At 43.6% G+C, this 17,389-nt stretch overlaps 1 protein-coding gene across 1 annotated transcript in view; it reads left to right on the top strand.

The window, feature by feature from the left end:
• tmc5 (transmembrane channel like 5) overlaps positions 1-2,313 on the top strand; it is a 165,425-nt gene extending 163,112 nt beyond the window's left edge. Inside the window, exons 14-15 of the mRNA XM_060840932.1 lie at positions 122-223; positions 2,287-2,313. Of these exons, the coding sequence (XP_060696915.1) occupies positions 122-223; positions 2,287-2,313 (129 nt within the window). The remainder of the gene's footprint in view (positions 1-121; positions 224-2,286) is intronic.
• Positions 2,314-17,389: the final 15,076 nt, after the last annotated feature.

Below are 17,389 nucleotides of genomic sequence, written 5' to 3'. Positions count from 1 at the left end.
AAGTAGAACTGTAGCCAATAAGTTTGCAGGTGCCTGATGAACTAGTTCATGTAGTGACTCAATATGATGCTGAAACATGAAAATTGGTTGATTAACCTTACAGAGGTATTTTCACTGTTAGGAAGGAAAAGACAAAGCATATTTACTGCAAAAGCTCAATAGCATGAAAGGAAAGATTATATCTTCTAAAGAGAAGGTTTTTGCAACAAAAATCAGTGATGAGGTGAGTAATACACATTCTATTTATGTTATAAATGTGCCCAGTTTGATCAACAAAACAAACACTGGAATTGTTTCAGCATAAATGTAATGTAAATCATTTGATGATATTTAATGACAAAAGACAGCAGTTCACATCAAACAGAAGTTATAAGACTAGAAAATGCTGTCTTGAGCAATGTTTTCAATACACTTTAAAGCTTGCTTATTATCATTAATATTACTACATTAAATAATAATAATAATTCCCTGTCATTAACAAAATAGTTATAAGTATCCTAAATAAGGTAGGTGAGCTTGCAGCATGGGTTGGTACCTGGGACTTCGATGTTGTGGCCATTTCGGAGACATGGATAGAGCAGGGTCAGGAATGGATGTTGCAGGTCCCAGGGTTTAGATCTTTCATTAAGAACAGGGAAGACAGCAAAAAAGGGGGACATGTGGCTTCGTTAGTCAAGGACAGTATAATGGTAGCTGAAAGAACTTTTGACGAGGACTCATCAACTGAGGTGGTATGAGCTGAGGTTAGAAACAGGAGAGGAGAGGTCACATTGTTGGGAGCTTTTTATATGCCTCCACAAAGAGGATTGGCAAAACAATTCTGGGGAGGAATGAAAGGAACAGGGTGGTCATTATGGGGGTCTTTAACTTCCCCAACATTGACTGGAAATGCTCTAGTACATCGGATGGATCAGTTTTTGTCCAATGTGTGCAGGAGGGTTTCCTGACACAGTATGTTGAAGGGCCAACAAGAGGGGAGGCCACACTGGATCTGGGGCTTGGTAATGAACCAGGCCAGGTGTTTGAATTAGTTGTCGGTGAGCACTTTGGAGAGAGTGACCATAATTCAATTACATTTAGTTTAGCGATGGAAAGGATAGGTATATGTCACAGGTCAAGAGTTATCAATGAGGGAATGGCAATTATAATGCGATTAGGCAAGACCTAGGAGGCACAGAATGGGATAGCAAAATGCAGGGGATGGGGACAATTGAAATGTGGAGTTGTTAAGGAACAGATATTGCGTGTCCTTGATGGGTATGTCCCTGTCAGGCAGGGAGGAAGTGATAAGGCAAGGGAACCGTGGTTTACGACAGAAATTGCATCTCTTGTTAAGCAGAAGAAGGAGGCTTAAGTGACAATGAGACGAGATGGTTCAGATGAGGCGCGAAGAGTTACAGATTAGCTAAGAAGGATTTAAAGAGAGATTTAAGAAGAGCAAAGAGAGGACACGAGTAGTCTTTAGCAGGTAGAATTAAGGAGAACCCTAAAGCTTTCTATAGGTATGTGAGGAATAAAAGGATGACCAGGGTAGGAATAGGGCCGGTCAAAGACAGAAGTGGGAAGTTGTATGTGGACCCAGTGGAGACTGGAGAGGTGCTAAGCAAATATTTCTCATTGGTTTTTACTCAGGAAAAGGAGAATATTGTAGAGAAGAATAAGATACGAGACATTAGACTTAACGAGTTTTGAGAAGGTTTGTAGCTCAGGTTGAGGTTTTGGGCGTAGATTTCTCGCTGAGCTGAAAGGTTCATTTCCAGACGTTTCGTTACCTTACTAGGTAACATCTTCAGTGGACCTCATGCGAAGAATGCTGAAAATTCCTGCTTTCTATTTATATGTTTGGGTTTCTTTGCTCTCAGTTCCTTCATCCAGAGCGTTAATGTATAACATAAATCTTGGTGGTCCCAACACTGACCCCTGCTGAACTCTACTTGTCACCAGTTGCCACCCTGGAAAAGGCCCCTTTATTCTGCCTTCTGTCAGTCAACCAATCCTCTATCGTGCCAATACCTTGGATACCTTTCCTTAAGGATAAAAATCACACAACACCAGGTTATAGTCCAATAGGTTTAATTGGAAGCACACTAGCTTTCGGAGCAACGCTCTGTCATCAGGTGATAGTCTGATGAAGGAGTGACGCTCCGAAAGCTAGTGCTTCCAAATAAACCTGTTGGACTGTAACCTGGTGTTGTGTGATTTTTAACTTTGTACACCCCAGTCCAACACCAGCTCCTCCAAATCATTCCCTTAAGGAATCAGTTCAGTCTCTTGCCAACTCTCCAGGTGATTGATGAGACCCCTGTCTCATGAACAAGATTCCATCATCTTGTCAGATTCCTGCCTGCAGCCTGAGCATTTTTTTAAATTAGTGTTGTCTCTTTTCTGTTGTGCTGAAGTCTGAACTTTGTAATGGTTCTTTGATGCAGGAATTAGTGTCATGAGGGTTAGTTGCATGTGAGTCAGCCAATGAGAGGTCTAGTTATTAAGATGTACTTGGTTGAAATGAATTCCAGTTGATAAAATCTACTGTTCCCTTCAACTAATGGACTGAAAGTAACAGCAGACTCATTTAGCATTGTGCAGGAGATTCAGTTTTTTAAAATTTGTACCATACATTCTGCATTTTATTGAGATGCATTGCAGTGAATTCCTTTCTAATTTCATGATTTATGTGAGCATTTCTCTCAGAATCATTTAAATTACTTAAATATATTGGATGTTCATTTTACAAGATTAGAATCAATAGACATTTTGAAGTTTGAAATATGGATATCTTCTCATCTCCATATTGCCATCAAACATAATTACAACCTTTAGCACGTGTTTATGCTCAAGTCACATCAAGGTAATCAGTCACTGCAATAAAAAAACTTGCATGATAATTTTCAAACTTTGTGATTACCAAGAACCTTGCCAGCTACAAACAATTATGGGATATCTTTCAAATGGACTCAGGGAAGGCAAAATAGATTTTCAAACTTAAACTTGTCACTGGTGTAATGGAAATATTGAAGGCATATGCCAAACATTCTCTACATCAGAGTGGATACGCTGATGACCTTGTTATCATTCTGTCCAATGAGCTCCGGAGAATTGGATATTGTCAGGCTGCTGACTGTAAAAGTAGATTTTGCAGGTGAATTACTGGCAATGATCCTCAGACAAGTATTTATCAGGAAAGGGAGAAGAGGGTCAACTACAGAAGTATAGTCAAAAGATGCATGACTTAAGAGCTGTGAGTTGATGGTCGCAGTTAGCTGAAGAGACAATGGCGACATGGTGGCTCAGTGGTTAGCACTGCTGCCTCACAACGCCATAGACCTGGACTCGATTCTAAAGTCAGGCAACTGTTTGTGTGGAGTTTGCACATTCTCCCCATATCTGCGTGGGTTTCCTCCCACAGTCCAAAGATGTGTGGGTCAGGTGAATTGGCCGTGCTAAATTGTCCACAGTGTTCAGGGATGTGTAGGTCAGGTGCATTATTTAGGGGTAAATGTAGAGAATAGGTCTGGGTAGATTACTCTTTGAAGGGTCAGTGTGGACCAGTTGAGCCAAATGGCCTGTCTCCATGCTGTAGGGATTCTATTTGGCAGCAGAAATCAACAGGTTAGTGGCAGAAACAATAAAAAACAGGTGCTGAGGGGGAGGTTGAGGTGTTCGGATCGAGAGAGGTGAGGTGAGCTGTTGTGCCCACAATGGCCTGACATTTCACTATGAGACTCTGATATCTCCTGCTCCTCCTGGCTCCACAAACAGTTCAGAATTTTGAGAAACTGATTGATGGCAAGTGTCCCTTCATGGACCACCTGCTCCACCTGAATGCAGCTAGTTTCGGGAGACTGACACTGGGACCATCCTACAGACTGACCGTAAACATGCACTGGGTCTCCTTTTAGCACATACAGAGTGTCTGGTGCCCAATTCAGATGCAAGCCTGAGACAATTGCTTTTCAACAACAGTGTAGCAGACAGCACGTTGCTATAGTGATGTTGGAGGGAATCCTGAGGGACAGGGTGTTCATCTATTTGGAAAGGCAAGGACTGACTAGGTATAGTGAACATGGCTTTGTGCGTGGGAAATCATCTCTCACAAACTTGATTGAGTTTTTTGAAGAAGTAGCAAAGAAGATTGATGAGGGCAGAGCAGTAGATGTGACCTATATGGACTTCAGGAAGGCGTTCGATAAGGTTCCCCAGGGGAGACTGATTAGCAAGGTTAGATCTCATGGAATACAGGGAGAACTAGCCATTTGGATACAGAACTGGCTCAAAGGTAGAAGGCAAAGGGTGGTGATGGAGGGTTGTTTTTCAGACTGGAGGCCTGTGACCAGTGGAGTGTCACAGGGATCTGTGCTGGGTCCTCTACTTTTTGTCATTTACATTAATGATTTGGATATGAGCATAAGAGATATAGTTAGTAAGTTTGCAGATGACACCAAAATTGGAGGTGTAATGGATAACAAAGAGGGTTACCTCAGATTACAACAGGATCTGGACCAGATGGGCCAATGGGCTGAGAAGTGGCAGATGCAGTTTAATTCAGATAAATGCGAGGTGCTACATTTTGAGAAAGCAAATCTTAGCAGGACTTATACATTTAATGGTAAGATCCTAGGGAATGTTGCTGAACAAAGAGACCTTGGCATGCAGGTTCATAGCTCCATGAAAGTGGAGTCGCAGATAGGATAGTGAAGAAGGTGTTTGGTATGCTTTCCTTTATTGGTCAGAGTATTGAGTACAGGAGTTGGGAGGTCATGTTGCAGCTGTACAGGACATTGGTTAGGCCACTGTTGGAATATTGCATGCAATTCTGGTCTCCTTCCTATCAGAAAGATGTTGTGAAACTTGAAAGGATTCAGAAAAGATTTACAACGATGTTACTAGAGTTGGAGGATTTGAGCTACAGGGAGAGGCTGAACAGGCTGGGGCTGTTTTCCCTGGAGCATAGGAGACTGAGGGGTGACCTTATAGAAGTTTACAAAATTATGAGGGGCATGGATAGGATAAATAGACAGAGTCTTTTCCCTGGGGTTGGTGAGTCCAGAACTAGAGGGCATAGGTTTAAGGTGAGAGGGGAAAGATATAAAAGAGACCTAAGGGACAACTTTTTCACACAGAGGATGGTACGTGTATGGAATGAGCTGCCAGAGGATGTGGTGGAGGCTGGTACAATTGCAACATTTAAGAGGTATTTGGATGGGTATATGAATAGGAAGGGTTTGGAGGGATATGGGCCGGGTGCTGGCAGGTGGGACTAGATTGTGTTGGGATATTTGGTTGGCATGGAGGGGTTGGACCGAAGGGTCTGTTTCCATGCTGTACATAGAACATAGAACATAGAAGGATACAGCGCAGTACAGGCCCTTCGGCCCTCGATGTTGCGCCGACCGAATCCTACCTAACCTATACTAGCCCAATAACTTCCAAATGCCTATCCAATGCCCGCTTAAATGACCATAAAGAAGGAGAGTTCACCACTGATACGGGCAGGGCATTCCATGAACTCACAACCCGCTGTGTGAAGAATCTACCCCTAACATCTGTCCTATACCTACCACCCCTTAATTTAAAGCTATGTCCCCTAGTAACACCTGACTCCATTAGCGGTAAAAGGTTCTTAGTATCTACCCTATCTAAACCCCTAATCATCTTATACACTTCTATCAGATCTCCCCTAAACCTTCTCTTCTCCAATGAGAACAGCCCCAAGTGCCTCAGCCTTTCCTCATAAGATTTTCCTACCATTCCAGGCAACATCCTGGTAAACCTCCTCTGCACTCGTTCTAAAGCTTCCACATCCTTCCTATAGTATGGCGACCAAAACTGCACACAATACTCCAGATGAGGCCGCACCAGAGTCTTATACAACTGCAACATGACCTCAGGACTCCGGAACTCAATTCCTCTGCCAATAAAGCCCAGTACACCATATGCCTTCCTCACAGCACTATTTACCTGGGTGGCAACTTTCAGAGATCTGTGTACATGGACACCAAGATCCCTCTGCTCATCCACACTACCAAGTAGCCTACCATTAGCCCAGTAATCCATCATCTTGTTATTCCTACCAAAGTGAACGACTTCGCACTTAGCTACATTGAATTCCATTTGCCACATTTCCGCCCAGCTCTGCAACTTATCTATATCCCGCTGTAACCTACCACTTCCTTCCTCACTATCCACAACTCCACCGACTTTTGTGTCATCCGCAAACTTGCTTACCCAGCTTTCAAGTCCTTCCTCTAGATCATTTATAAAGATAACAAAAAGCAATGGTCCCAAAACAGATCCTTGTGGTACACCGCTAGTAACTGCGCTCCAAGATGAACATAATCCATCAACTACTACCCTCTGTCTCCTTCCAGCCAGCCAATTCCTAATCCAAACCTCTAATGTATCCTCAATGCCATACCTCCGAAGTTTTAGCATTAGCCTACCATGGGGAACCTTATCAAACGCCTTACTAAAATCCATATACACAACATCTACTGCTTTACCCTCATCCACTTCCTTGGTCACCTTCTCAAAGAACTCAATAAGGTTTGTGAGGCACGACCTGCCCTTCACAAAACCATGCTGGCTATCCCTGATCACGTTATTCCTACCCAGATGTTCATAAATCTTATCCCTTACCATTCTCTCTAAGACTTTGCCCACCACTGAAGTCAGACTCACTGGCCTATAGTTGCTAGGGCTATCCCTACTCCCTTTCTTGAACAATGGGACCACATTCGCTATCCTCCAGTCCTCTGGTACTATTCCTGTTGACAACGACGACATAAAAATCCAGGCCAATGGCTCTGCTATCTCCTCCCTAGCTTCCCATAGGATCCTGGGGTAAATGCCATCAGGCCCAGGAGACTTATCTATATTCATCCTTTCCAATATTCCCAAAACCTCTTCCCTGCATATTTCCAGGGCATCCATTCTAATTATTTGTGATTCCATATTCACATCAGCAACAGTGTCCTGTTCCTGAGTGAATACTGATGAAAAGTACTGATTTAATGTCTCTCCAATCTCCTCCGCCTCCACACACAACTTCCCACTACTATCCTTGACTGGACCGATACCTACCCTAGTCATCCTTTTATTCTTGACATACCTATAGAAAGCCTTTGGGTTTTCCCTAATCCTACCAGCTAAAGACTTTTCATGTCCCCTTCTCGCTTTTCTTAGCTCCCTCTTTAGCTCCTTCCTGGCTACCTTATAACTCTCAATCGCCCCTACTGAACCTTCACACCTCATCTTTACATATGCCGCCTTCTTCCCTTTCACAAGGGACTCCAATTCCTTACTAAACCACGGCTGCCTCACAAGGCCCTTTACACCATGCCTGACTGGTACATACCTATCGAGGACACGCAGTAGCTGCTCCTTGAACACTCCCCACATCTCATTAGTGTTCTTCTCTTGAAGCCTGTTTTTCCAATCCACACATCCTAAGTCATGCCTCACTGCATCATAATTTCCCTGCCCCCAGCTATAGCTCTTGCCCTGCGGCACACGATTATCCCTCTCCATCACTAAAGTAAAAGTCACCGAGTTGTGGTCACTGTCCCCGAAGTGCTCACCTACCTCCAAGTCCAACACCTGGCCTGGTTCATTACCTAGAACCAAATCCAATATAGCCTCCCCTCTTGTTGGCCTGTTGACATATTGTGTCAGGAAACCCTCCTGCACACATTGTACAAACACCGACCCATCTAATGAACTCGAGCTATAGCTCTCCCAGTCAATATCTGGGAAGTTAAAGTCCCCCATAACAACCACCCTGCTACCTTCACTCTTTTCCTGAATCATCCTCGCAATATTATCCTCTACTTCTCTAGGACTATTAGGAGGCCTGTAGAAAACACCTAACAGGGTGACCTCACCTTTCCTATTTCTAACCTCAGCCCAAACTACCTCAGATGGCAAGTCCTCTTCCATCGTCCATTCCACTGCTGTGATACTGTCTTTGACAAGTAATGCCACGCCTCCCCCTTTTTTACCCCCATGTCTGATCCTACTAAAACATTTGAACCCTGGAACGTGCAACAGCCATTCTTGTCCCTGTTCTACCCACGTCTCTGTAATGGCCACAACATCGAAGTCCCAGGTACCAACCCACGCTGCAAGTTCACCTACCTTATTCCTTATACTTCTGGCATTGAAGTATACACACTTCAATCCACCTTTCTGGTTACAGGCACCCTCCTTAGAGATCGCTGCATTATTCCTAACCTCCCTACACTCAAGGTCCTGTACCCTAAAGCTACAGTCCTGGTTCCCATGCCCCCGCGGAGTTAGTTTAAACCCTCCCAAAGAGCACTAGCAAACCTCCCCCCAAGGATACTGGTGCCCCTCAGGTTCAAGTGTAGACCATCCTTTTTATAGAGGTCCCACCTTCCCCAGAAAGGACCCCAGTTATCCAGAAACCGGAATCCCTCCCTCCTGCACCATCCCTGTAGCCACGCATTTAACTGCTCTCTCTCCCTGTTCCTCGACTGTCTATCACGTGGCACGGGTAACAAACCAGAGACTACAACTCTGTTTGTTCTAACTCTGAGCTTCCAACCTAGCTCCCTGAAAGCCTGTCTGACATCCTCACCCTTCTTCCTACCTATATCGTTGGTCATCTCGATGACTATATGACTATATAATAACGTGTGCACTTTCTGGTCACAATATTAGAAATCTAACTTCCCCTCCAATCCTAAAAAATGGTTAGGAACAAATTACTGCAGTTAAATGTATAAGTCCTGCTAGAATCTGTACTGAAAACAACAAATACTGCAAGTCAGCTAGCATCCAGTATCCATGGAGAGAGAGCAAGCCAACATTCCGAGTCCACATGATTCTGCATCAGAGCTGAAGTGAGGGTGGAGAAAACAGCATTAATATGTTAATTGGGGTGGGGGGGCCTGGTGGGGAGTGGGTGTAGGGTGCTGATTTTGGAGAAAAGATGTTGATAGCTCACATTAAGTAATAAGAATGTGAGAACAGTAGAACAATGGTGTATCTCCCACTGAGATTGGGTGAGGGGATAAAGGACATGACATCAAGTTAAAGAAAGGGAAGAAATGGGAATTGGTTCACAATTTAAGGGTGTTGAACTCAATATTAAATCCAGAAGACTTAATCCCAACCCATACTGGAGGAACAATACTGAGCAATTTAGCGATGCTAAATTGCCCATAGTGTTAGGTCCATTAGTGGATGTAGATTTCTCGCTGAGCTGAAAGGTTCATTTCCAGTTGTTTCATCACCTTACTAGGTAACATCTTCAATGGACCTCATGCGAAGCAATGCTGAAAATTCCTACTTTCTATTTATATGTTTGGGTTTCTTTGGGTTGGTGATGTCATTTCCTGTGGTCCAACTTTGTGGACTTTGGGACAGGTAACAACAAAAAGTGCCCGAGCAGAGGCTGATAGCCAAGTTCGGTACCCATGGGAATGGCCTCAACTGAGACCTTGGGTTCATGTCACACTGCGGGTGACCTGATTGCACTACTACACACTGACACACACACACACACTGACACACACACACACACACACACACACACTGACACACACACACACACTCACGCAGACCCTCTCTCATATGCTCACACAAACACTCCCACGCTCCCACATGCACCCTCTCATAGACTTAAACGCCTTTACACTCACACTCACACACATACACACACCCTCTCACAGAAACTCATAACCCACCCCCTCCCCCCACTCCCTCCCAACACACCCACATACACACATGTACACATACACACATAAGTTTGTGGGGTGAATTTGTATTTGCAGAGTTACATTTTACTTTGCTCAAAACCTGCATGAATCCATACAAGATTCTGTAAATCTAGTTTTTTGATTAGAGTCAGTCTGACCATTGTGGCACAGACAGCCTCACACAGGGAAGCTAACACCTTCATACATTATCTGGGCTGACATCACACCAATTCTTAAAGTGCACTTGAGAATGTTACTTTTTTAAAAAAGTTTTATGATTTACATGTGAAAGAACTGAAACCAGCATGGTCATTCTAAAAGATGAGAGACTTAAACAATCGGTCTTTTTCAATATATAATTTCAGTTACATCACACTGTAAACTTTTGATATAAATTCTGTGCCTTACAATCTTATTCTTTCACAATCACCTGATGAAGAGAGCTGTAGATTTGAACCCTAAGATTCCTCTGGACGTTAATGCTGTCCAGGATCTTACTATTAACTGTATACTTCCCCTCAATATTTGATTGCCCAAAGTGCAGCACCTCACCCTTGCCTAGATTAACCTCCATCTGCCATTTCTCTGCACACATCTGCAGCTGAACTATGTTTCCCATATCCTTTGATAACCTTCTACACTACACACAACTCCACCGTTAAATGTGTGATCTGCAAACTTATTAACCCACTCTTCTACGTTTTCATCAAAGTCATTTATATGTATCACAAACAGCAGAGTTCGCTGTCCTGTGGAACATCACTAGTCATGGACCACCAGCCATTACTGTTGGCCCTCCATGGGCAGACTAAGTCCCCATGGATGCCTTGCATCTCAATCTTCTGGATGAGTCTACCATGAGAGACCTTGTCAAAACCATAGAGCATAGAACATTCCAGCGCAGTACAGGCCCTTTGGCCTTCAATGTTGTGCCGACCTGAAACCAATCTGAAGTCCATCTAACCTACACTATTCCATTATCATCCGTATTTTATCCAATGACCATTTAAATGCCCTTAAACTTGGTGAGTAAAAAATGAGGTCTGCAGATGCTGGAGATCACAGCTGCAAATGTGTTGCTGGTCAAAGCACAGCAGGCCAGGCAGCATCTCAGGAATAGAGAATTCGACGTTTCGAGCATAAGCCCTTCATCCTGATGAAGGGCTTATGCTCGAAACGTCGAATTCTCTATTCCTGAGATGCTGCCTGGCCTGCTGTGCTTTGACCAGCAACACATTTGCAGCTTAAACTTGGTGAGTCTACTGCTGTTGCAGGCAGGGCGTTCCACACCCCTACTACTCTCTGAGTAAAGAAACTACCTCTGACATTTGCCCTATATCTATCACCCCTCAATTTAAAGCTATGCCCCTTAGTGCTAACCATCACCATCTGAGGAAAAAGGCTCTCACTGTCCACCCTATCTAACCCTCTGATTATCTTTTATGTCCCTATTATGTCACCTCTTAACAATCTTCTCTCTAATGAAAACAGCCTCCAGTCCCTCAGCTTTTCCTCATACAAGGCAACATCCTAGTAAATCACCTATGAAGCTTTTCCAATGCTTCCACGTTCCTCCTATAATGCGGTGACCAGAACTGTACACAATACTCCAAGTGCGGCTGCACCATGACTTTGTGGCTCCGAAACTCAATCTCAACACCAATAAAAGTTAACAAACTGTATTAATCATTCCTGAAGAAGGGCTCATGCCTGAAACTTCGATTCTCCTGCTCCTTGGATGTTGCCGGCCTTGCTGTGCTTTTCCAGCAACACATTTTCAGCTCTGATCTCCAGCATTTGCTGTCCTCACTTTCTCCTAACACACTGTAGGCCTTCTTAACAATCCTGTCAACGTGGGTGGCAACTTTCAGGGATCCATGTATATGGACACCAAAGTCTCTCTGCTCATCTCCACTACTAAGAATCTAACCATTAGCCAAGCACTCTATTCCTGTTGCTCCTTCCAAAGTGAATCACCTCACACGTTTCCACATTAAACTCCATTTGCCACCTCTTAGTCCAGCTCTGCAGCTTATCTATGTCTCTCTGTAACCTGCAACATCCTTTCGCATTGTCCACAACTCCACCAGCTAAAAGGGGTCATGAAATAGCTGTAGCGAGCAGAATTAAGGAGAATCCCAAAGCCTTTTATTAGATTAGATTACTTAGAGTGTGGAAACAGGCCCTTTGGCCCAACAAGTCCACACCGACCCGCCAAAGCACACCCACCCAGACCCATTCCCCTACATTTACCCCTGCACCTAACACTTATTCTTACTTAAGAAGCAGGCGGGTATCTAGAGAAAGGATTGGTCCACGAAAGGATAAGGAAGGAAGGATGTGTGCCGAACCTGAGCGAATGGGTGAGATTCTGAATGATTACTTTGCATCAGTGTTCACTGAGGAGAGGGACATGATAAATGTTGAAATTAGAGATAGAAGTTTGATTAGTCTGGATCACGTTGACATAAGTAGGGAAGATGTGTTGGGTAGGCTAGAGGTTGTTAAGGTGGACAAATCCCCAGGCCTGGATGGGATCTATCCCAGGTTGCTGAGGGAGGCGAGATGAGGAAATAGCTGGGATCCTGACAGATATCTTTGTAGCATCCTTAAACACAGGTGAGGTGCCGGAGGACTGGAGGGTTGCTCATGTTGTCCCCCTGTATAAGAAGGGTAGTAGGGATATTCCAGGTAACTACAGACTAGTGAGCCTGATGTAAGTGGTGGGAAAGTTGCTGGAGAAGATACTGAGGGATAAAACACTGAGATAACTTACTAAAATAAGATACTGTGGGACTTATCAGTGATAGGCAACATGGTTTTGTGTGGGGGAGATCATGCTGTACCAACTTAATAGAGTTCTTTGAGGAAGTAACCAAGTTGATAGATGAAGGAAGGGCTATAGATGTCATATATAAATGGACTTTAGTAAGACGTTTGATAACATTCCCCATGGTAAACCAATGAAGACAGTGAAGTCACATGGTGTGCAGGGTGTTCTAGCTAGGTGGATAAGGAACTGGTTAAGCAACAGGAGACAGAGAGTAGTAGTTGAAGGGAGTTTCTCGAAATGGAAAAAGGTGACCAGTGGTGTCCCACAGGGGTCAGTGTTGGGGCCACTGTTGTTTGTAATATACATCAATGATCTGGAAGAGGGCACTGTTGGTATGATCAGCAAGTTTGCAGATGACACGAAGATTGGTGGAGTAGCAAAAAGCATAAGGGACTGTCAGAGAATACAGGAGGATATAGATAGACTGGAGAGATGGGCAGAGAAGTGGCAGATGGAGTTCAATCCAGACAAATGTGAGGTGATGCATTTTGGGAAGTCTAATTCTAGAATGAATTATATAGTAAACAGAAGAGTCTTGGGAAAAGTTGATGGGCAGAGAGATCTGGGAGTGTAGGTCCATTGTACCCTGAAGGTTCCTGCACAGGTGGATAGAGTGGTCAAGAAGGCATAAGGTCTGCTTGCCTTCATCAGATAAGCTGTTGAGTATAAGAGTTGGCAGGTCATGTTAAAATTGTACATGATGGTTTGGCCGCATTTAGAATACGGTGTACAGTTCTGGTCGCCACATTACCAAAAGGATGTGGATGCTTTGGAGAGGGTGCAGAGAAGGTTTATGAGGATGTTGCCTGGTATGGAAGGTAATAGCTATGAAGAGAGGTTGAGAAGATTAGGATTGTTTTCACTAGAAAAAAGGAGATTGAGGGGGGACTTGATTGAGGTTTATAAAATCATGAAGAGTATATACAGGGTGGATAGAGATAAACTTTTTACCAGGGTGAAGGATTCAATAACAAGAGGTCACGTTTTCAAGATGAGAGGTGAAAAGTTTAAGGAGGATACCCGCAGCAAGTACTTCACACAGAGGGCGGTAGGTGCCTGGAATGCGTTGCCAGCAGAGGTAGTAGAGGTAGGCACAGTAGATGCATCTGGACAGATGCATAAGTAGATGGGGAGTAGAGGGATACAGATGCTTAGGAATTGGGTGACAGGCGTAGACAGTGGATTTGGATCGGCTCAGGCTTAGAGGCTGAAGGGCTTGTTCCTGGGTTGTAAATTTTCTTTGTTCTTCGTTCTTTGTTCTTAATGTCAACCGCAAATTTACTAATCCATCCTTCTACACCCTTATCTAGGTCATTTATAAAAATGACAAACAACAGTGTTCCCAAAACAGATCTTTGCAGTACACCACTAGTAACTGAACTCCAGGATGAACATTTCCCATCAACCACCACCCTCTGTCTTCCTACAGCTGGGCAATTTCTGATCTAAATCGCTAAATCACCCTCAATCCAATGCCTCTGTATTTTCTGCAATAGCCTACCGTGGGGAACCTTTACGAACACCTTAATGAAATCCATATACACCACATCAACAGCTTTACCCTCATCCACCTGTTTGATCATCTTCTCAAAGAACTCAATAAGGTTTGTGAGGCATGACCTACCCTTCACAAAACCGTGTTGACTATCCCTAATCAAATTATTCCTTCCTAGATGATTATAAATCCTAGGTCTTATAATATTTTCCCAAATCTTTACCCACAAATGAAGTGAGGCTCACTGGCCTATAATTACCAGAGACAACTCCCTTTCTTGAACAAGGGGACAATATTTGCTATCCTCCAGTCTCCTGGCACTATTCCTGTCAACAATGTCAACATAAAGATCAAAGCCAACGACTCTGCAATCTCCTGCCTGGCTTTCCAGAGAATCCGAGGATAAATCCCATCTGGCCCAGGGGACTGATCTATTTTCACACTTTGCAAATTGCTAACACCTCCTCCTTATGAACCTCAATCCCATCCAGTCTAGTAGCCTATATCTCAGTATTTTCCTTGACATTATCTTTTTCCTGTGTGAATACTGATGAAAAATATTCATTTAGCACCTCTCCTAACTGCTCAGACTCCATGCACAAGTTTCCACTACTGTCCTTGACTGGCCCTAATCTTACTCTAGTCATTCTCTTATTCCTGACATAGAAAGCTTTATGATTTTCCTTGATCCTACCTGCCAATGACTTCTCATGTCCCCTCCTGGCTCTTCTTAGCTCTCTCTTTAGGTCCTTCCTGGCTAACTTGTAACTCTCAAGTGCCCAAACTGCACCTTCACACATCACCGTTACACAAGCCTCCTCTTCCTCTTAACAAGAGATTCAACTTTGTAAACCACGACTCCCTGTCACAACCACTTCCTCCCTGCTCGACAGGTATATACTTACCAAGGATACACAGTAGCTGTAAAGACTACATCCACTGCTCTACCATCATTGATCACCTTCGTCACCTTCTCAAAAATTTAATCAAGTTAGTAAGATGTGAACTGCCCCACTCAAAACCACAAACAAAATTAGAAATTGCTGGAAAAGCTCAGCAGGTCTGGCAGCATCTGTGGAGAGAAATTAGGATGTGGAATTGCTGGTGTTAAACTGGGGTGGATATGATCAGAAGTCACATGACACCAGATTATAATCCAACAGGTTTATTTGAAATCACAAGTTTTCAAAGCGCTGCCATTTGTCAGGTGCAGTGAGGAGAAGAGTGAGAGGAGGTGGCCTCCACAGGTGATCAAGTGTGACAGACAGTGTGAGTAAAGTATCAATAGCTGAATAGCAAGTGAAGCGATGACTTATAATACAATGAATTGAGGCAGAAAGATAATTACAAAATATTTAAAATAAAGTGGTGCTGGAGATAAACCAAATGGTTGGAATAGCATGACAGGTATGAGTTGCAAGTCGAGGATCTAACCAATGTTACAAGTTATCCAAAACTGTACAAGCTAATTAAGGTAGAGAGAGATCATAACAATTTATCCAATTGATGGTGTCCAAACAGGACGATAAGAAAGATTTTATGGATGCAGAACATTGTGGTGAGGTCACATGTAGTGCAACATGAACCCAAGTTCATGGTTAAGGTCACCTTCATAGGTATGGAACTTGGTTATCAGTTTTCTGCTCGGCAATCCTGCATTATTGTGTATCTCAAAGATCGCCTTGAAGGATGGTCATCCGAAGATCAGAGGCTGAATGCCCTTGGCGCTGAAGTGTTCCCCGACTGGGAAGGAACATTCCTGTCTGACGATTGTTGCGCAGTGTCCATTCATCCATTGTTATAGTGTCTGCTTGGTCTCGCCAATATACCATGTTTTGGGGAATCCTTACCTGCAGCTTATGAGGTAGATAATGGGAGGCGAGTAACATGGGTATCTGCCGCGCACGGGATGGGTGGTTTCCCCACGTGTAATGGTGGTATCCATGTCGGCACTCTGACACGTCTTACAGTGGTTGCCATGACAGGGTTGTGTGGTGTTGTGGTTGATATTGTCCCGAAAGCTGGGTAAACAAACCAAACAATGGTCTGTTTAAAATTTGGCAGTTTTTTGAAGGCAAGAAGTGAAGGCATAGAAATGATCTTGGTAAGATGTTCATCATCATCGATGACATGTTGAAAACTGTGAAGAACATGGCACAGTGTCTCCACTCCAGGGATGTACTGGGCAACGAAGGGTATTCAATCGGTCATGTCCTGGGTCTGTCTTCTGAGGCGATTGCTGCCGTTTTTCACTGGGTCACTTCGGAACTTGGCGATCGATGAGTTGATCATTGTATCCCATTCTTATGGATATGTCTTTCAACGTCCCATTCTTATGGGTAGGTGTCTGTCGGTTCCTCCTCATCAGAGCAGATCCTGTATTTGTGCAGGGCTTGTCTGTAGGGGATGGCATCTTTAACAAGCTTAGACTGTAAGCTATAGAAGTGCAGCATCATGAGGTTATCCATGGGCTTTCGGTAGAGTGAGATGCTGATGTTTCAGTCCTTCATGGAGATGCATCTGTCCAAGAATGAGGCTGATTCTGAAGAGTAGTCCATGTTAAGTCTGCTGGTATTTCACCAGTGCAGCCTTCGAGATTCACAATAACGCAGAAACTGATAGCCAAGTTCCATAGCCATGAAGATGGCCTCACCTGTGATCTTGGGTTCATGTCGCACTACATGTGACCCCACCACACTGTTCTGTATCGGTAAAATCTTTCTTACTGTCCTGTGTGACACCATCACCTTGATAACTTGTTATAATCTTTCTCCCTTAATTAGTTTGTACAATTTTGGATTATTTATTACTTTGGTTAGACCCTCAGCATGTGACGCATACCTATCATGTTATTCCAGTCATTTGATTTGTCTCCTGTACCACCTTATTTTAAATATTTTGTAATTATCTCTCTGCCTCATTTAATCAGATTATAGGTCATCCCTTCACTGGTTATTCAGGTATTGACACTTTACTCACACTGTCTGACCCTCTTGGTCACCTGCAAAGGCCTAGTATTCCATTTGTCAACAGTCTACTCACACCATTTGTTGGATCTCTCTAATTATAAATTCTATACCTGTGGCTTCTCACTTCACTTGACAAAGGGGCAGCGCTTATGATTTTAAATAAACCTGTTGGACTATAATCTGGTGTCATGTTACTTCTGATTAAGAGACATCAGAGTTAACATTTCGGGCTGACTGACCCTTCTTCCACTCAAAGCTATACTGACTGTCCCTAACTAGGCTCTACTTTTCCAAATGCACATAAATCCTATCCCTAAGAATTCACTCCAATAGTTTCCCAACCACTCCTCGGTCTATAGTTTCCCAGATTATC

The sequence above is a fragment of the Hemiscyllium ocellatum genome, chromosome 20 (genome assembly GCF_020745735.1).
Source record: "Hemiscyllium ocellatum isolate sHemOce1 chromosome 20, sHemOce1.pat.X.cur, whole genome shotgun sequence".
Lineage (NCBI taxonomy): Eukaryota > Metazoa > Chordata > Chondrichthyes > Orectolobiformes > Hemiscylliidae > Hemiscyllium > Hemiscyllium ocellatum.
This window is presented reverse-complemented; position numbering and strand designations above follow the sequence as displayed.